Genomic DNA, 22,235 nt, shown 5'->3' on the forward strand with positions numbered 1-22,235 from the left:
CCGATCTTGGAAGTCTTCAATTTTCCCATTTAGTTCATTATGTCGTTATCCTCTAACACTATTTCTTGCTTCATTTTCCGATAATTCTTTGTTGGGATGCTGAAGATGGCAATTTCATTGTATAGGTAAGCTTCAAGAGCTTGCACTTGCTCTTAAAAAAGTATTTTGAAAGCAGTTTCTTGTTTTAGTTCTTAGTTCTTACTAAAGAAAGTCATTTTTACTTCAGGACAATGTCATCAGTAAACAGTCATGTTTCGTCCAATAAAAATTTCTTTATGGTCATCGTGAGGTTTCTTGAGACCTTTGTTGGCTCAATGTCTTCAGGTCAGTATCAATTTTTGCTCTGTTTAACTGTAAGCACAATGTAATATTCTTCTGTTGCAAACTTGCAATAGCTTAGATTCTGTCCTAGATTGAAATGATATCTGGTTGAGCTTGTCTGTCAAAACTTTTCAATACATTGTCACTAAAGGCCTAGTTTCATTGGAATTCCTCTTGAAGTTTTTTTTTTTTTTTTCCCTGGTCTAATCTACCAATTTTATTTATTATTATTATTATTATTTTTTATACTATAAGAGGCTTCTATCTAATGCATCATTAGTTTCTATTTACCATCCTGTAAGGCTATTGAGGCAATTGAACTGCCAATCTGATCCGTGTTATTAAATATGCACCAATCATTGTTCATGTTCTTCCAACATTTCTTTACAAGTCCATCCCTATCAGATCAAGTGGGGTTGTATCTTTTTCTCTAGATGGCTGACTTCTCTCTGTACAGGTGTTGGCGTTGGATTTACTTCAGCTCTAATATCCTTCTTAGTTTTGAAAAAAAATAAAAATTCTTCGATGATTTTTTTTTTTAATTAATTAATTTATTGTTGGCATTAACCAAGCTATACTGATATCTGTTACTGCTTTGATACATTGTCATTTTCTACATCCATTGATGTGGTTTTAGTGGATGTCCTGTTTGCTCGGTCATTTCGTGTGAATAGCATGTAGTCCTCTTTGATAGCCAGATGTTAGGTTGCTGGTTGATCACACCTGACCTGAGTGGAAATTGTATGTTTATAAGAGAAGGGGGGTTTTAACATCAGAAGGATGAACAATTTCAATTTGTTCAGCTTAAGTAGTGGGTGTTGAGAGTACTGGAGGAGACTGATGAGGGTTTTTGGTCAGTCTGGTTTTCAGAAATTATTTCTATGAAGCTTAGGTCTAGAGGCAGAGATGTGTTTTTGTTAAATCAAGGTTCAAAATATCGTCTGAATGCATCGCGATAATGTATAAATTATTATGATGCATTCCCAATAGATTACATTCCATTACATCTAATATTATGAATCTTTGTATGATATTTAAACTTTCAGGGGAGGAAAATCTCCAACGACACATTCTACTGCTATGTGTTTGCGTCCGAATGTCTCAGACATTTGTATCATTGCTGGTTTAATTTATTGCAATATGGTATGATTCATTCTGATATTTTGGACCTTATTTAAAACTTCCTCCTGTTTTATGTGTCAGAATATGGGATCCTCAGTGTGGAGGAGCTTAATACCCATATTTATCTTACTGTCTCAGCATTGTGAAAATACAGTGAATGTTACTCCTAGGAGTTCGTTTCCAATATAGTCCGGGCTTTGATTGTAATCCATTGTTGTTAATTTTTGTCCTGGCCTTTAATGTTATTCTTCTGCAATGTTCTAAATTCGCTGATTGAGTTGGAAATTGGCTGTGCCAAATCTTTTTTAGGTGGGCCCCATGTTATTCTCCCTCCCTCCCTCTCTCTCTCTCTCTCTCTCTCTCTCTCTCTCTCTCTCTCTCCAAACCCTAGAAGATGCTTAGGAACGTCTAAAACAACTCCTTAATATATAGGAGGCTTGCACTTTCTCACCGACTTTGGAAATTCGCAAAAATTACACACTTTCGCGCACCTTCGATAGGATCAAGACCTATTGAATGTCTCTTGACGGGATTGAAGGAGCGCTCGATGAGATCAAAGAATGCATCCAAACTATCCAGTAACTAACTTTTAAATTCCCAGAGTTTCTCAATGTGATTGAACTCCAATCGAATCCTATCGAAGGTCTGTCAATGGGATCGAAGATCCTATCGATGGAATTGACAAGTGCTGATTTTCTTCAATTCTACTTACATGCATTCGGTCTTCGATTTCCACCTCCTCATACTTGTTTCCTTGGATCTTTGAGTCTTTTAATCATCAACTTTAATGCTCTAATCTTCAATTCTTCATTGCCTTTGAGCTTGATCTCTTTTTGAGCTTAAAATTGCCACTTTATGCATGTATTTGAATTAGACTTCGAAATCTCCTACAAGAGGTAAACATATTCAATTAAGCCACTTTAACACTAATTTGCATGGGAAAGTATTGTGAAATATGGCATGATTATGCAATATTTACACACCCCCAACCAGTATTTTGCTAGTCCCGAGCAAAACATGCAAAAGATTTTCAAATCCAAAATAAAAAATTCCTTGTAGAAGAGTAAATTCATATGATTCTAAAAATAATCCGAATAATAGCATTCCAAGGTACACAGTTCTAAAAATTGAAATGAACCTAGATTCTAGTGTATTTAGCAAACAACCTAATTGAGTTCAAATCATTAATCACTCGATAGAAAAGTCCCAAACATTGAGTTTCATGGTGCATGGTGAAAACTCGACTTAACATTAATAACTACTTAGAATGGTCAGATCAACCAAAGCCTAAACCAAAAGTTGCCTTGTTCAATAAGGGTGTGTTTGGATGCCGGGCCATAATGTATTGTATATTTTAATAAAATATGCAATTCAATGCTAGTCTATCCAAACGTTACCATGTGGTACGCTGGCGGGCCAAGTACGTCGCCGGCCTACTTTCTCGAAACCACACGTCTCGTAAATCATGCTACAATGCAGGCCTAAGTGCAGTGCTTTCATTGCATTGCACCACCGTAACTTCGCCGTTGAAAACCCACCATTCCTAAATCTCCATTGAGCTTCTTCAAATCTCGGCCGGAAAATCACCCAAAAGGCGTCATTTCTCGACAACAAAACCTCGCCGGAAAAACCCATCATGTCATTCCAAGCCCAATCTCAAAAGACGAGAAAAACCCTAGCATCTGAGCTTCTGTACTCCCGAATCCAGACGCAAATAGGAAGCTATTGTAGCAAGTAGAAAAAGAAGCCGACTCCACTTCCGCAGCCCCATTTCCCTGCAAAACCTCCCGTGTCGGAACTTGACCCACAGCTTGAAGATAACTTGAGCAGAGCTCCTCCCCCACCTACACCTCCTATTGAAGAGGAGACGGTAAAGGAAGTGCTTCCGGAGATATCAAAACCCTCCATTTCGAAGATCGAAGAAGAAGATGAGAAGATCGAGAAAAAAGCTCTGATCGTGATCAATGGCTGCAATGAAATCTCTGAAATCTTCGATCTCTATAGCTTGAGCGAGAGTGTTTTCACAACAACGATGACTGAGAAGAAAAGCGAGGAGAGACGATGGAGAGGTTGAAATGCCGTGGGTAGAGAACATATCTCCGGCCAAGTTCCAACGGAGAGGTCAAAATGCAGCGGTTTTCCGGCTGATAAACACTCCATTCCCAAACACTGATTTCGGAAACGATGGTTTCCTCTAATTACAAGTGCACTCTTGTCCAAACATTGTGAGTGGTTTGCAATTTGCAGACGCATAACCGTTGCAGGACCACTAATACCTTGATGGGACAATATTACTTCCCTGTACATTACTATACGCGAATCCAAACACGCCCTAAGGATTTTCCAAATTTTCAGTATTTTTCATTGACGACTTTCATAATATTTCACCTTTTTTTTTTTTCTTTCTATTTATTCTATTTTTTTTCCAATTAAATAGGTAGCCCTTTTCGATGCTCACTTTTTTTAACTGTATCTTTTTAAAACTTCCCTTTTTTTTTTTCCTTTTTTTTTTTTTTTTTTTTACCAATCCTTTTTCACTTGAACATGATGGATAAGTTCCCTAGGCTCGGTTCCTAGCACTCTTGATAATCATCTGATTAACACTACAGTGTTAGACTCGGACCCTAGACGTGTAAGGTAGATGTGAATTGTGAAATTTCATGACTCAATCAATGTTTACAATTTTCCAACTAAAAATTAATAGAATGAACTCAATTTAGAAATCTACCAAAGAACTGGATCTAAGCATAAAAAATTCTCATCACTAAGTGCCTCATCATTCCAATCATTCAAATTACTTACAATTCATACAATTCACAGAAATTAACTTCTATTTTTTTTTTCTTAAAAATTTAGCCCAAAATATTAACAATTATGCACAATTGAAGAATTTTCCAAAGGAAAATCTAAACGATTCATTGTGAATGATATGCAATAAAACAACATGAGAACTATTCAATTATAACAAGTAGACAGTAGAGAGTGCCTGAGAGACAATGAAAGTATACCCAAGTGTGAACTTTTCTTAGTCGGTGTGAACATAAAACATCTTATCTAAGCTAACCAGGTAAACTAATCCTCGAAAGCAAACTATTCTTAAGAAAACAATAAACCAACTCTAAATGGATCTCCATCAGACTGGGAGATCAATCCTGAGACAATTTCTTCATGTGAAGGCAAGGATCTTAGCAAATTCCTTGGTAAACTTTTTAACATGATTATCCAGAGGAATGTTGTAAAATAGGCATGGGTGTCTCTACACAATATAAAATAGAAAAAACCATGTTGCAAAAATTGAGCATCGATTTCCTTCTTAGAAAAATGTGCACGACTTGTATGACAAAAGGAGATGGTATTAGGTTGTTCAAAGAAAACATCTCTTAATTATTGAGTCTGGGAGTTTTTTTCCCTTCCCACAAACGGATATTCCCAGACATGATGCACTTCGGTTTTAAAGAACCAAAGTCATGGAGAGATTTCAAACAGTTGTTCTACATCTTTCATTAGTGTCGCCTCCATAAAATCTAAATTCTCCAATGCTTCCACAATAGATAGTGTCAGCTTAGAATTAGTGGAAGGGGCCTTTTGGGCACTGGAGTGGACTCACGCAAGGCATTCAATATGTTAATAATCATGTGATCATCAAAATATGCAAAGCGTGCCAAGCAAACCTCTAGAGGTTCAGGAAATTTAGTCAGAAGGGGCTCTTCTTCCATAATCGTATCAATTAAATAGGTAGCCCTTTTCGATGCTCACTATTTTTTTAACCAATTGTAACGTTGTCTTGGTGGGTTTCAATTCACAAAGTCCCAGTTGCTCATATGCTGAGTATGGTATCAGATTAATACTTGCCCCAAGATCTAGAAGTGCTTTTTCAACCCGGAAGTTACCTATTATATTAGAGATCGTAGGGCTTTCCGGATGCTTATATTTTGGGGGAGTGTTTTGCTTTATGATTGCACTCACCTGTTCTATCAAAATACGCTTGATTGCACATAGATCTTTTAGGAATTTGTCATAAGATGGGATTTGTTTAATTGCATCCAACAAGAGAATGTTGATCTTGATTTGTTGGAAAACCTTTAGAATGTCATGATTTTCACTTGGTCATTTTGATGAGACTAGACGATGTTGAAACGGGGCCACATGGTTCGATTCATGCTTCGACTTTTTGTCATGTGGAGCATTGCTAAATTCACCATCATCCTTATAGCTTTCGGATTCCTCAGGTTTCTTAACCTTCTAAGGAATGTCCTTGTTGATCTCTTTACCACTTCTAAGAGTGGTGACGGATTTAACATGTTCCACAAGTTGGGTTGAAGAATTAGGATCCCTTACCTCAAATTGTCCTTTGGGGTTAGGCTGAGGTTGGGCTGGAAAAGTCCATTTCTCCCTACCACTTAGGTGCATCTCAATTCTTCCAATCGACGTTTTTAGCTCAGTTATAGCCTGCATGGTGTTATTATTGAATTGCATTTGCAAGTTCCATGGCCTCAACCTTTCAAGTGAGACTTGCCAACCTTGCATTAACATCGTCCTCCTCGTTCAGCACATGTATTCATCTCTCTCAGCGCCAACTTGGGATTACTAGCTTAGTTAGATGTGTCCCATGATTGGGCATTTTCGGCTAGCATCTCAAAATAATCCCAAGCCTCTTCGGGATCCTTACTCATAAATTTGCCATTGCACATCATCTTGATGAATTGGCTCATGTTTGAGCTTAGTCCATCATAGAAAAAGCTAATCACCTGCCAAATCTCGTAGCCATGATATGGACAAGCAAAAGTAAGTCTTTGAAACGTTCCCAACTGTTTCGACAAGAAACAAGTGTTGGGGATTGGAATATCCGCATTTGATAATAACAAAGGAAAATTGAAGAACAAACATCATCACTTATTTTATTAATTCTGGATTCTTATTACATCCCTTGCTTTGCCCTTGATTCTAAGACAAAGTACATTTAATCGATGTAACAGAGAAACGGTCTAATGATGATTTCAGCAACATCTTCGCTTGTATGGCATCCGTCGCAATGACAAAAGAGTTGTGCGGGTTCAAAACCCTTGTTTCGCGTCGATGTACGTAGAATACATGCATAAGAGATCAATTCGCGGGAGATTCTAGGTCTCGCAAGGAGACTAATCTCGTGGGATATTCTAGATCTCACGGGAAGATTGATCTCACGGGCGATCTCCTGGTCGCGCAATGGGATTTTGCACTAATCCTTGCATCTCCTTCTTCTTTGCTCCTCTCGTACCGTGCCATGGGATATCTGAATGTCGCGGCACTGAATTCTCGAAGACTCTCTCGAAGATCCCTTTGATCTCTCTGAAGTTTCTCACTTGTGAATGAATGAAATGAGAAGGGGAGGGGGTATTTATAGGCCTTCACGCATGTGAATTGCAAATCCACACAACAGAGCGCTGTTGCATGGTTGCGCAACATGCTATCTGTCCAGTCTAGGCAGCTTGCCTTAGAAATCTGGCAGCTTTCCTTGTGTCGTGCAGTCACGCAACACATCTCTGTTGCGCGGTTGCACAACAGAGCAATCTCATATAGACTATTATCATTTTTCCGCACAACAGCTTCAGATCTGCACAACAGCTTTAAATCCGCACAATAGCTTTAGAACCGCACAACAACTTTAGAACTGCACAACAGCTACAGAACCGCACAACAACTTCAGAACTCCATAACAACTTCAAATTTTTTTCTTTCTTTCTTTTCTTTTGTGCCATAACAGATACCCCCTCGATCTTCATTGATTGCTTTAGAGATCGAATCAAAGTTGGATCGACTTTCTGTTGTGTGGTAGCTTGAGCAATGGATGAAAGAAAGAAATTATTCATTGGCTCCCCCAGGGTTCTGTCCTTCATACCTGGCCTTTTGGAATGTGGTGACAACACTAATGTTTCCTATCCAACCTTTATCCGCTTTTAAGAGTATAAGGGTGGATCAGAATATAGAAACGACACCTGCCCCCAGTCGAGTGTCTAGAATTTTCTCTAGAGGAACCTATCCCCCAAGTAAAGCTTGTCGACACTTTGGAGTGCTGGATTGCATACGGCATTCCTTTAGAGGAACCGAGGAGACCAGGAGAGCAAACTGTCGAAGCTACAACTCCGGTTCCACAGAAAAGGATAACAGCCTTTGCAGAAGTGAGAGCACATACGGGCGGATAGTAAATATTGACGAGGAGGATGACATCGTGGACGACGTCGCTATGATTAGTCAAGAGGCTTCGCTGTATGTTTTTACACCAACTGGCCAAGCAAACGCTCCATTCCCCTCTTCCTCGCTAGATGTTGAGGGAAACGAAACTTTTTATGTTGATGGCGTAGGTAGTAGCAGTGATGCTGCTTTATTAGGATAAATCTTTGTTCCCCCCACAAAACGTGGAGATTGATAAGGACATGACAGTCTTTCCAACAACCTTTAAAAGTAAATATCAACGTAGAGCGTGTTTCGATGAACGAGGCCACAATTGCATTTTTCCACAGATTGAAGTGCGACTGCTTGTGCAATTCACTTTTCATCGCGACTTGCCGTTGTGACAGCTCTGGTGACTCCAGCTTTAAGCATCATGGTCAGAGAACCGTCTTTTAATGCTGCTTTTGCCGTGGCGGTCCCTGCAAAAACTCCGCTGAGCACCATGGTCGGGGAATAGTCTTTTAATGCTGCTCCTGCTATGGCGGTCCTTGAGCTGCCAAATGTCCCTTAATCGGGAATGCCCTCTCAGCCATAGCCCGCATATTCTAGGACCTTGAGCAATAGTCTTTCTCGCCAAGTTAGCGAAGATTAGTGTTTCAGGGCTTCACAATTTTTCGATCCAATTCCGTGATATATTGATAATTTCATAATGTATTGACAACTTCAAAATAATTGTAATCTATTGACAATTTTGAAATAATCGTAATGTATTGACAATTCTAAAATAATTGTAAATCAATACGCATTTCAATTGCCCGTTTCTCTCGAACTTGAGATACGTAATATGACAATAAATTAGTCATTATGTTTTTCGCTTGTTAGCATGCTTTGTGTTGCATTCTCTGTCTTAGAGATCAGTTAGCAGAGTTAAAGCGTCGTAAGTAGTTAGTGGGTACATAATTTAGGCTCGTAAGTAGTTGGAGCATCACAGTTTAAGCTCTGAGTAATCGGAGCATCACAGTATAAGCTCTTGAGTAGTTGGAGCATCACAGTTTACACGCAAGTTGTTGGAGTCTCACAGTTTATACTCGTAAGTTATTGGAGTCTCACAGTTTTTGCTCGTAAGTTATTGGAGTCTCACAGTTTATATTCGTAAGTTATTGGAGTCTCACAATTTATACTCGCAAGTTATTGGAGTCTATAATATTTAGAAATCTAGGAATAATTGGCGATACTCTCGCATATAATTGGCGATAGTTCGGAAATAATTAGCGCTCGATAATCTCGCAGACAATCGGCAATAGTACAGAAATAATTGGCGCTTGATAATCTCGCAGATAATTGGCGATAGTTCGGAAATAATTGGCACTTGATAATCTCGTAGATAATCTGCGATAGTTCAGAAATAATTTGCGCTCGATAATCTTGCAGATAATCGGCGATAGTCCGGAAATAATTGGCGCCCAATAATCTTGCAGATAATCGCCAATAGTCCGGAAATAATTGACACTCGATAATGTTGCAGATAATCGTCAATAGTCCGGAAATAATTGGTGCTTGATAATCTCACAAATAATCGGCATTAGTCCGGAAATAATTGGCGACCGCCTTTTCAGGGCATATATGTAATTTTTGAAGACCTTTTGTAGGTCGCAGTAATAATTCGGTTGCGGTAATAATTTTGGCCCAGGCGTCGACATATACATGATTTTTGAAGACCTTATGGAGGTCACAGTGATAATTTGGCCGCGATAATAATTCTGGCCCAAGCGTCGACATATGTAATAATTCAGTCACATTAATAATTCTGGCCTAGGCGTCGACATGTAATAATTCTTCAGCCGTGATAATAATTCTAGCCCAGGCGTTGTTTTGCGAGATTATCATCGTCAATTATTGTCTCAGAAGATCGACAATTCCCCTCTCGGGATCAAGGGATCAACAATCATCTCTCATTGTTTGGAGGAATATGTTTAAAGGAATATTTTGAGATCATATCTTTCTTATACTTTTTTTTTTTAATTATTATTAATCATTCTCCATCCTTGCTTCATCAGAGAAGGAATGTTCATAAAGATACATGACTGGATTTTGCACTGTTACAGGACTATTCGTCTCATTGCGCTGGTACATGGCCGTACTGCCCCAATTTCGATTAGGTAGAATTTTCCTCGATAATCTTCGCAATCGAAATTTTCGTCATTGTTTTCTTCAAGGAATGAAAAGGATCATCTCATTTTGGGTTAAATCTGCTGCCGATCTTGTGCATATGCATGATGGGCCGTGTAAGCATTAACACCCCGTCTCCTCTCTTAAAGAATCAGCATTTGGCATTGCAGAATAGTCATACTTCACACAACTTTCTTCATGAGCCGTACGTTATTTTTCCTTCAGCTCCTTGCCCTCACAACTGCTCTCAACCTCTAAATTAAGAATTTCCGAAGAGAATACGATAGCCAGCAATTCCAGTATGGGGCCAAGAGATATCATTTCTATACCACTGATACTTTTAATAGAAATTGCATTCATTAATGCTTTCTTCCCTTCATCATATTCTTCCATAACGATTTCATCTTTATCAATCATCTTTTGTAATATATTTCTAACAACATAACAACTTTCAGTCTGATGCCCCAACATACGATGATAATGAAAGCAATCCTTTTCTTTTGTCTTCCCAATTTCTCTAGGGTGTTTTGGCGGAGGTATCTTGATCTTTCCTGTAGCCAATAATTGGTTCATCATGGGAAGTATGTCCTCCTTTGTAAATGCATACCTCTTATGGTCTTTATACCATCTGGACCTTTTATTTGTCGCTCCAATTGTATAACCATTCCTACTTTCTTCACTGTTGTTTCTTTGTTTACTTTGGGAATCTTCCTTTTTCTCTCCATTGCCAGCGGTATAGGCTGATGTTCCATTAAAGCTATGGCGCAATGGCTTCGTACGAAAAGCTAACACTTTCTTAACAATCATTTCAAGAGTATGGGCCTTTGTAGCGACATCACAAAAAGTTCATATATCGGCACTTATTAGGCCAAACGCCACGTCTGGTTTCATCATGTCCTGCATCATATTTCTTCTTCCATAGCCGGTCTCCATGATGGATTTGCTAAGGCCACATAAATTCTTTTAGGAACAAGAATTGAATCTAGGGAAGTAAGAAAGGACTCACATCATGAGGGTAAACACTGAAATGAGACATTTTTCAATAGAGTGGGTAGAACAACTGCGTGTTCCTTTTCAGAGAGCAATACGAAGGTCAATTTCAGATGAAGAGGTATTACAGTTGGTGTGGTATGGAGTTTTATGAGTGGGTGTGAGCCATGTCCTAAATGAATGCCACATGTATTTAGACTCAATAGACATTGCTGCCCCAAAATTTGAGCTTGAATAGACTCAAACTCAGCATCGAAGCCTGCTAGAAACTCAAATATACACATGGTTTTGGCCAACTTCTTTTGGGCCTCCGCATCCTTGGTGTAAAAAAAACATTCACTTTCTCTGAGTATTCTAGTTCTTGCACAAATTTTCAACTTTGTGGAATATTCAATCACATTTCTTTCCCCTTGCCGTAAGGATGCAGCGTCCTGATATAGTTGGTAGGTATGAGCCATATTGTTCTGATCAAAGTGGTGCTCATGAAATGTATCCCAAATTTCTTTTGCAGTGATAGCAGAATGTAGTCCTTCTTATTTCTTCTTCCATGGAATTCAGAAGCTAGGAAATAATGGAAAGGTTGTTGGAATGTCATTCCTTGTGATCGGGGTTCACTTTCAGAAGATTCATCCATGGTACCATCAATATATCTCCTCCAACAAATGTCTTAATGCCCTGGATCATTGCAGGGATTTTCTTCCTTAAGCTTAATGGTTGTGATTTGGAGACTAGGGTTCTCTGAAATAGTAATTTCATGAACCTTGCAATCCCTAGTGCCTCTTAAAAGAGTGAACAACACGATTTGATGAAGAGGCCGCCATAACAACACCCTTTTACTAAATGCTCCAAAAAAGAGGGAAAGGAAACGAAAAGAAAAACAGCAACCAGAGCCAGCTTTAGTGCAATCCAACCACTTAAAAAAAAAAAACCACTTTAACAAGGGGCTGGAGAGATCCACACTTTAACAAGGGGCTGGAGAGATCCACACGTATCAGCAATTGAAAGGGAGGTCAAACAGTCTGGGCTCTCCTACTAAGAATGGTTGTCTGGACATAAAAACCTCCAAAGGCAAATCTTTTTGAAAACCAGCTTCCACAGATGGATTTAACACTGAAACCAACCAGGGGGCCAATAAGGTTTCATATTCCATGGGATATGAAGAATCAACAGTTACTTGACCGTTTTCCAAAAATTAGATTTTTTTTTTGGTTGTAATACTGAGCTTATGGAAGCACAAATCAGTTCCAATACATGAGTAAATCATCATAAATACTTCTTTGTTCCAAGTAGTAGGGCCCCACTTTTCATCCATGACCATATGGTTTTCAGGAATCTGGGCAACTCAAGAGGATCTATCCTGTCATACCATAATGAGGGAGAAAAAACATGTAGCTAAGGGAGAATGAGGCCTCTGATACCATAATGAGGGAGAAAAAGCATGTAGCTAAGGGAAAATAAGGCTAATAATGAGAGGGATTTTGACTATTGGAGAACAGTCTTCATTGCATTCAGAAGGGGAGAACGTTCCCTTGTAATACACAATACATCTCAGAATGTTAAAATACAGTGGTTGTATAATTGTAATACTCATCTTTGAATATGTTACTCCTAGACTCCTAGGGAATGCTAATTTACATATTTTACCAAAATTCAGTAAGGGACACCAAAGGAGACAATTATCATGGAATGAGAGGGATTTTTACTATTGGAGAACAGTCTTCATTGCATTGAGAAGGGGAGAACGTTCCCTTGTAATACACAATACATCTCAGAATGTTAAAATACAGTGGTTGCATAATTGTAATACTTATCTTTGAATATGTTACTCCTAGACTCCTAGGGAAGGCTAATTTACATAATTTACCAAAATTCAGTAAGGGACACCAAAGGAGACACTTATCATGGTACCCCTTTCCTCACCAATAGCTATTCACATAGTCATCATTCCAAATGCAAAATAATAAATGCCAGTAGTGTTATTCCTATGCAAATAGTGCTATGACATGCACCAAATGGGGCCAAAATGTTTTTATCAGTGGGGTTTTTTCATATGGGTTTTTCCTTGTAATTTCTTCTGCAGGGTAAAACCAAGTCTTTCCCAATTTATTGTGCATTCTTGATGTTATTCCCTCAACGGATGTGACAAATAATGAACTTCTCTTTCTTTTGGCCACCTGAACAGAGCTGAGATGTCTTAGGGATTCCTGAAAGTTCTTCAAACTTGTAAGATCTAGAGGAGAAAGGCTACTTCCTGGTTTGCTATGTAATTTTCTAAAGACTGCAGTGAAGCCAATAGGTGATGAGAAATACAATTTAGGACTGCAGATGCCTAGGAACAAAACTCTGACAACCCAAGAATCTCACATAATCGATGTTTCTTTAAGGTTAATTGAGATATTATGGATAGAAGATCTGGTTTAAAAACTCGGCGACATAACTCAAGAATCAGTCAAGTCAACTCGAGAATCTGAGTCGACTCGAGAATCGCTGATTCAACTCAGACTGGAGCCGATTTCATATATGACTCAGGCCTATACAAGAATCAGTAAGTTCCTTCTAAATTTTCATTGTTTTTCATTGACTTGGATTGGAGCTGGTTTCATATATGACTCAGGCCTGTAGAACAAATTTACTTTCTCGTATGCAACTTTTAAAGACTAATTTGTTTTCCTTTTCACTTTCTGTTAATATTTAGTTAAATCTAGTCAAAATTTACAAGACTAAACTGGGTCACCAGGTTGAGTCTTTCGGGGTTTTGATTCATTTGTTGATTGAGCTTGGTCCGGGTTCGCGGTTCTCAAACAATGGATAACAGAAAAGTTGTGAATCCTAGATTGGATGAAAGTGACCTCTCTCATGACTGTATATTTTCTCTTTGGGGTTACAATTTTAGCTTATTTTCCTGTTAAAACATTTTGAACGCCTTAACCATGGAGTACCTCTTCAAGTATGCAGGACTGGATATCGACAAGTATGTCTCTCTCTCTCTCTCTCTCTCTCTCTCTCTCTCTCTCTCTCTCTCTCTCTGTGCACGCTAATCTGCAACCACTAAAATGATTCTAACATGATTTTTCATTTGTTTCTGTTATCCAGTCTTCAGAACTTGGAGTGTTGTTTGTTTGTACTGTTTCCATATTTCTCGTAAGCAATCATATTCATATGCACTGATTATGTGTTCTGCTTCCCTTTTGGTTGCTATTAAGCCACTATTTCATTTAATGTAATCCTGTTTGTCTCTAGGTACATGCTAGCAGAAGGCCTTGGCCTTTCTGGTATTGTTTCCATATTGTTTACAGGAATTGTAAGTAATTTGTGACATTCTTGACACGTGATAGTTATCGTGGAAAGATCTGTCTTGATCTTAAGAGGCGTCAAGGCACCATCTCATTTCCTTCTTTTTCAGGTTATGAAGCACTATTCCTTCTCAAATTTGTCAGAAAATTCTCAACAATTTGCTGCAGCTTTTTTCCATTTGATATCATCATTGGCAGAAACCTTTGTGTAAGAGAATGCACAGTTTATGGGTAGCTTAATTATATCTTTGGCATGAAATATTTTTGTCAAAAATACTGGTCTGTTTTGACTTGGTGGGTTTATCCTGCAGATTTATATACATGGGCTTTGATATTGCTATGGAACAACATAGCTGGTCACATGTTGGATTCATCTTTTTCTCAATTGTATCCTCATAACTGAAACGATTTATCACTCTTGTCTATAGTTTTGTAATGTTGCTTTTCACTAGATCCTTAACTCTGCACCTTCATGACTGTCCCAGCTGTTTATAGTAGTTGCAAGGTATGTATTACTGCTTTCAACTTGAAACTGACTTGTATATAATTTTCTTTTTATAACTTTCTGAGATGCATATAATTTTAGAAGCAATCCAGGTCTCTATCTCTGTACTACTCAAATTCGGTTGCTTTCCTATTAGCTGGATGTCAACTCTGTTTCATGCTCTATTAATCCAGTCTTTGTTCATTGAACTGGTTCCTTTTTCAAAGAATGTATTAACCGATTTTTTATTATTTTTTTTCTCTTTCTTTTTGAAAGGCGAGAATGTATGAGCGGATCTCACACATTAGCCAGCACTAATGTTTTATCAATGCCAAAAAAAAAGATGGATTGTTAACTAGATATGCCATTTCTATTTCTTTTCTAATTGCACCTTATTCAATCTATTTGATCGTTGGTTGGATTTTTTATCGGAGGCCAAAGAGCCTTTCCAAACTATGCTAAATTATCCAAACTGCTGTTTGCTTCTCTATGTATACAATTAAATAGGTTCTATGGTTCCCAGCAATTTTCTAACTTTCCTCTTTGATGTCTGCCATTCTACATTGGGAAGAAACACCCTACTAAAATGTAATTCAAGTGCCCCAGTAGGTGTTAAACGCCACCTATCAACCTTCCATCAAGCCAGCTGCCTCACGTGAGAACTGAACTTCTGAGACCAATCTCAGATCACAATCTGATTGTAACGCCCCCTTTTCAGTGGCATTAGAAAAGGATCCATCAGCTAATCTTATGCCACTAGAGATAGGGAATTATGAAATGGAACACTCTTACCTGTCATATGATCAAAGGATCCCATGTCTACGATCTAGTATATGGAAGGATGAGACTGAGAAGAGCATGATTTGCAATTGTAGTGTCCTTCGCTGCTTCATAGACATTGAAATGAGAAGAATTGAACAATCCTTTTAGGGCAGTTGGCTATTGTGGTAACTCACTTATAGCATCGTCTCTTGGGTTTGGCATCAAATTTCAAAAATTAGGAGGAATCACTTGTAATGCCCTGAAAATCGATTCCCGTGTAAAGTGCACGGGATTCGAGATCCGTGGTGTTAAGCAATATACTCAAGGCATAATCCCTTGTACTTTCCATTCATCACATGCATTCACATTCACAAAGGTGCCCATTCACGATAATGAAACAAACCACACTTTAGTTCTTATTCTATTTAAACGTAAAAGTTCAACTAATTGTTAAATGCTTACTCAGGTGGGAGCTTATTACAAAAATTTATATTCGTAGCATGAAACTTAAATAAAATTAAACTAAAATTTAAACGTCAGTGCCATTATCCTCATCATTCGAAATAATCCTCCGTAGGGAGATCATCATTTGTATATTCACCCTGTACGTCACCTGCATCATCTGTATGGTTGGAGAGGGTCAATGCCCTCCTCATAGTGATGTTTGTACTTCAAGATTAACAACAATTCAAGTAATTCATCATAGAGACAACATAAGGGTTCTGATACACCTCGTATTTCACCATTATGAGTGGTATTGGTATATGAAACAAATCTACATGAACGTATGCTTAGTATAGTGTGAGGCTCATCACACATAGTGACCACCACATTGAGGAATGAAAATTATAAAATTCGGCTCGCTCCGCATCCCATAACTACGGAGATTTGTCGATGTGTCCAACACTACTGTGGATTTACGTAACACCTCGAAACAACATTACTCATGGATTAAAAGAATTACGTGATGCAATTTATTCATGGGGCGACTATTTGCGACACCCAATCCCAGAAAGTGATGTAACACGTGCTCGCGGATTACATACATCAATGCGTGCACCACTAACCAAATCCAAAGATTTACGCGTCAACCAAGCGAGTCTCTACCCAGAGTGCATTACATCCATGATATATATATATATATATATATATATAAAACGAAGAAACAGATGAATCAAGATTAAAATCATTCCTTAAATATAATTATCACGTGAATAAACAATTCATAATAGTCTGTCATTTAATTTCATAGAAATCACAGTAAAAATCTTATTGTGCAAAAATAAGAGAAACAATGTATGCATCAATGTAAATTGGTGAAAGCTTAAAGATATCCCTTACCTCTAATGGTCGGATCTCTCTCTAGTGTTGTTAGATTTTCGTAGATGCACTTTAGATTCAGTTTCTACCATAGATTACAAAACTTATATGGTTAGGGTTTAGTCTAGGGTTTATTTCATGAGTTGGGGTTTACATCATCTCACAATCTAAAAAGAAACGTAGATGGACAACTCACCTCCTTCAGCGCCTAACCTTAGCCCAATAAACGCTTCGGCGAGTCTCTTTTCTAAGTCAACTCGGTTGGACTCTCTGGTTGATCAATCTTTTGGTGTGGCTAACTGGAATCGATCCAAACCAGGCTCAACTCGTTGCTGGACTCAGTAGTTCCACTAAGTGAACTCGGCTAGCAAAACTTTCTCTCAGTTCTTCTATCTCTCTTTTCCTGCACTTGATTATTCTTTCAAGTGTTCGCATGCATCCGGTTCTCCCAAATAGGGATTTTATAGGGCTTCTCAAATCCCATAAGGTTTGTACGTGAGGGCCGTGTCGAGTGGAAGCTCTGTTATACAATGCATGAAGACAAAGTTGCGCATGGGAACCTTCGGATCTGATTTAGTGAGTTCTCCCATGACTAATCTTGCCTTGGTTTTAGGGGTTTGTTAACGCTTGAGTGGCCCACCTACTGCCTGGTTTCGATCTTGAATCGGTGACAGAAAAAGAAGTGATGGCCAACGTTTCTTGGTGGGGAAGACAGTGGCTCCCAATGGTGGTTTTAAATTTGTTGCTTCTTTCTTTAATCTAACGATTTTAGATGCTTTAGATGGGCCCTGGAAAGTTTTCGAACGTGGTGTATTAAAGCTCTAACGTCAATTTGTAGGTGGGTTTTCTAGATGAGGGAAGTTGGTCGGTAATAGTGGGATTCACCCTTGGGGTTATCTCTTCATGAGGCTTCTCTTAGATGGTGTGGATTGATCCATGGGTGCTTGTGGGCCCTAGAAATCGAAGATCTGAAGCCGTTTGGGTGGTGGGTTTTTGTTTGGAAAGTTGTGACTGCTGCAATGCTTGCGGTTTCTACTGTTGCATGCACTGATTATCTTGTCATGAAACATGTTTGTTTCTGTTTCTTTTGATTTCTTATGTATGAAGGATTGTAAATTGATGGCTGGGATTGATTTGGATGGTCTGGATTAGATTTGACCTTTAAGTTTCTAAAATCTGTTTATAAACAATCATGGTAGGAACTTGCAGCGTGCGTGCGTTTTCTCGTTGTGTTGTGTTTTTGCAAACCGCTGCCTTTTGCATATTCTTGCACGAACAATTTTAGATGGCCATAATTTTGCTCGTATCAATGATGTAGATCACATGGAGAAATCCTCTCCAGAAACGTAACTAGATTGGGGTTTTCAGAAAAAGAAAGGAAGAATTTTGGAGAGGGAAGGAAACTAATGGTTTCCGGTTTCGGTTTTGCTTGCAACAGGTGCTGCCCCTTGCACATGCGGATCACGAATGGTTTGGACGGCTAAGATAGAGGAAGAATCCTCTCTTGGATCGAATAGGTAGATCCCAATTCAAATAGCAACCCAAAAGAGAAATGGAAACAAAAGTTGTTGTTTTTGAAACACCTTCGTGTGGTCTTTGACATTGTTCACACCTCGTTTATTTCTAGGGATCATGTGGGGTCCAATGTGATGAGTTGTTGAGAAAGCCACTCAATTCATGAGTTTTGTAAGGTCATGTTGGGCCACGGGCCCAAATATGGAGCAAATCTGAGTCTTGGGTGGGCCACATGCGCAAAAAGTGTATGAATGATACTCATTGTTAAAACCTCCCTATAACACACACTCAACCGTCAACAGATGCAGATGCTATGTATATGGCATTGTCTATTTACAATTCTACTCTTTTCTATTGTAGGGACTTTTGTCATTTGTAGCTCTTAATTGTACCGTCCAAATGAGATGAAACTACACCACTCATCATTAATTTTTTTTACGCTCTTCCTAATGCCCAACTTTGGGCCTTGATTAGTTACAGATGACCAAGATACCTTTTTAATGGACTATAGCACTTTGAGGTTTAATACAACATTTATACAGATCTAATAGAAAAGTTAGCCGACAGTCTTGGCATGTAACCTACGTTCTTCCAACCGAGCGGTTTTTTCTGACATTTGGATGGCCCGCTTGGCGGATGGTCATATAACATGTTAGAAATAAGAAAACTTGCTGATTAGTACTCTGACCATGTATGTAGGTGGATGTATAGCCAGTTTCATAAACGGATCAACAAAAATGGTTCTTTTTATCATGAAAACATCTCGTAGTGTGTTTAAACAAGAAAATAAAAAAAAATGTTCTACGTAATAATCCAGACTTTTCTAGACCCAAGTATGGGAAATCTGGGTTATTACATCACCCCTCAACAACAACATTGAGAAGACCTGTGGATGTAGATCTCATCGATATTCTTGGATATGTCGCCTTTCTACACAACGAGTACATTTAGCTTGTCTATTTCAGGTTCAGCAGAAGACATCTATACTCAGGCTGATCCTCCCCACAACCACGTGCCATATAAGTACTAGAATTTGTAACTAGGGATACTTCTGATGAACAGGCACCACATTTTGACCAACTATTGTTGGTCTTCCACTCACTTCTCCTTGAATATAATTATGCTCAGATTCTAACAAAGGCAATGACTCCTAGCTGAGAACTTGCACTTTTCGCAACTCGAAGTTAGGGTGAAGTCTAGTTAAGGACTCAAAGATCCTAAATTCTTATGTTGGGTCCTTTATTTCTTCATAAGAGGAGAGAACATTTTTATTACATTCCTTGCTCCTCCAATAACATGTTAAATTTGGAAAGAAACATTGACAGAACTTAAGATCCTCCCACACTTAGTCTCTTATTTATTAGATTTAGGAGATAAGAACAGATGCATGGAGATAACGATAGTTACAAAAAATAAGTATAAGCATATGGTGCTCTGCATGAGCATTGAAGACATTGTATGCTGTGATATTTCTCATATTAACAAAATTCGTTATTGTTTCCAAAAAAAATAAAAATTGTTTGATATGGAAAGCATCTTTGCACATCGTACAGTGGCTGCCAGTTCTAACAGGTGGTGCCCATGGTTCACTAATCCAAACCATTGGTCTGTTGAATCCCACCAGGATGGAGCATTTTTGCATGTAGCCCCCCTTTTGTTATATTGTAGATAACCCCTACCTATGCATATTTGTAAAAGCCCCCATCCCTTTTCCCATATATGTGCAAAGCAAACTGACCCTTAAGTTACTTTTTTGGCAAAGAAAGCAATGCCATTAAGTATTTTTCCAATAAAGACGATATTGCCCTATTCAAAACAGAAAACCCGTCTCTACTTCATCCAAAGGATCTTTGTTTTCTCCAATTCTTGTGTTGATTCTCCTTGCACATTATAATGGATTTTCTAAACCCCAATTTTATCCAAAACACCCCCTAAAAAAGAGAAAACATAGCCATTGAAAAACCTTCTGTTTTCAACAGAGAGGGTTGCTGTGGAGAGGGACATCTGGTGCATTTTTTGTCCAACTACACCATCGCCTTGTACAGGCACTTCTCCTCCTCTGCCTCCTATGGCACTCCTCTGCCTGCCAGGCCCGCCACTTGAACCAACAGACGTGGTCGGTCTGTAGGGCCAGCACCATCTCCTCTAGCTTCTTTGGGTCAGGCCTTAATGTCGGCGAACTTAGCGTAGGTGTTGTTGACAGACTCATGATTGGGGCAGGGGTCGAGGGTCTGGAAGACGGCAGGTTTTGGCAACATAGAGATGGTGTGGGTCATGAAGTGAGGACGTGTCTTAGATGACACATCTCCTTCGAAGTGAGAAAATAAAAATGCCCTCTGCATGTCGGCTTGGTCTAGAAAGCTAGAAAGATGAAATGAAATGAAAAGGAAAGGAAACAATAGGTTTCATTTTCTACTGCCTTGGCACAACTCTTTTTCAACTTCCAAAAATTCTTGGTTGTGTTACTTTGAGGGAGATGCGGATTGGGGCATCTCAATGTTGATGATCTCTGATGATGGTGGTGATGAATTGTTGGTGGATCTTGGTTAGATGATAGTTATATGGGGGGTTGATTCGGGACATGATGTAGCTAGGATTTCTTTTCTTTAACGCAAAACTGTCATTTCACATTGCTAAATAACCACAATTAGCAAAAAGTGATGGAATTGTGTTTTTATCTAATGATGTAAGAGGAATAGGGCTTTTTACAATTACATGCTGGTGAGAATGTTGTTTGCTTGTTCGCAATATAGCAAAAAAAGGAGGGAGCAATCTGCAAAAAAATAAAGAAAAAAAAACATTAAAAAAAATAAAAATCATGAGTTGGGAGATCCAGCTACCAATATTAGGACCCTTTTATTTGAATGTGGACAACCTAGCAACGATATTCTCGAGGCATGGACTCATGGCATGACACAACAAACCAATGGTCTAGATTCCTGAACTGCAGGCTCCACTTGTCTACTGAAAGCTCATCTACACTGTGGAAAGATGTAGGCCACATTCTATAATTCCTCACTATGCACATCCCACCTCGAGTGCCATATAATTCCTCTGGGTAAATGGAAATTCTATGGAATTGAGTAACTAAAAGAAAACATTATTGATAGAAAAGATGATCACAAAACAGAATATACATTCACACAAAAGAATTGCACAATTCTTTCTCATGGACAGTTTAGTGGGCTCTTTTTCAGTTTCAGTGGTGCTCTGAGAGCAGGGTTCAAGGTTCAAGTGGTTATACCTATCTGTCTATGGGCCGTGTGTTCCAGACTGAAGGGAATTGCTGTGCAAAAGAGTTGAAGAAAGTCGTATCAAAATTCAAGTGGTTATACCTATCTGTCTATGGGCCGTGTGTTCCAGACTGAAGGGAATTGCTGTGCAAAAGAGTTGAAGAAAGTCGTATCAAAATTCACAATACTATGGTGTGCTGGGGGAGACTTTGATGTTTTTAGATTTGCACAAGAGAAGTCGAATGGCCAGAGGATCACTAAAAGCATGTAGGGATTTCAAGATTGGGTTTCAGCTAATGAAATGATATATGTTCAAATGAGTGTGGCTAAATATACTTGGACAAATGGCAGAGATCAACCAGTTTTGTTCAGATTGGATAGATTCCTCTTGTCCACTGAATGGGTTGATATGTACCCTTTGGTTTCATCATGCATCCTACCTAGAACAATTTCTGGCCATCGTCCAATCTTGCTGGAGGTACAAGAGGAGAGTTGGGGTCCAAAATCATTCCAATTCAAACTCATGCGGCTGGAAATAGATGGGTTCTTTGATCTGGTTAAAAACTGGTGGCAGAACTTTGAAATAGAAGGTCCGACTGGGTACCAGTTATTGCAAAAACTCAAGTTACTGAAAGCCAAACTAAATCAGTGGAATAAGGAATTCCTAAACAATAGGAATAAGGTTGTGGAAGGACTACTTGGTGAAATTCATGAACTAGACATTAAGGAAGAAGGGGCAGACTTAACCGAGGAAGAGAAATAGAGACGTTACTCAAAGCACTTGAAAGAAGAAGGAATCAAATGGTGTCGAGATTGAGGGCGTTGTGGTTAAAGGAAGGCGACAAGAATACATGCTTTTTTCATAGCATAGCTACT

General features: G+C 38.7%; 1 protein-coding gene across 4 annotated transcripts in view; it reads left to right on the top strand.

Moving 5' to 3' along the window:
• Positions 1–22,235, top strand: part of LOC131256551 (sodium/hydrogen exchanger 6) — a 92,849-nt gene that overhangs the window by 38,239 nt on the left and 32,375 nt on the right. For all 4 annotated transcript variants that reach the window (XM_058257415.1, XM_058257416.1, XM_058257414.1 and 1 more), the window contains exons 9-17: positions 106–125; positions 227–324; positions 779–807; positions 13,692–13,723; positions 13,846–13,893; positions 13,993–14,053; positions 14,156–14,253; positions 14,357–14,432; positions 14,531–14,550. In XM_058257415.1, coding sequence (XP_058113398.1) covers positions 106–125; positions 227–324; positions 779–807; positions 13,692–13,723; positions 13,846–13,893; positions 13,993–14,053; positions 14,156–14,253; positions 14,357–14,432; positions 14,531–14,550 — 482 coding nt within the window. The remainder of the gene's footprint in view (positions 1–105; positions 126–226; positions 325–778; positions 808–13,691; positions 13,724–13,845; positions 13,894–13,992; positions 14,054–14,155; positions 14,254–14,356; positions 14,433–14,530; positions 14,551–22,235) is intronic.

The sequence above is a fragment of the Magnolia sinica genome, chromosome 9 (assembly GCF_029962835.1).
Source record: "Magnolia sinica isolate HGM2019 chromosome 9, MsV1, whole genome shotgun sequence".
In the NCBI taxonomy this organism is placed as follows: Eukaryota; Viridiplantae; Streptophyta; class Magnoliopsida; order Magnoliales; family Magnoliaceae; genus Magnolia; species Magnolia sinica.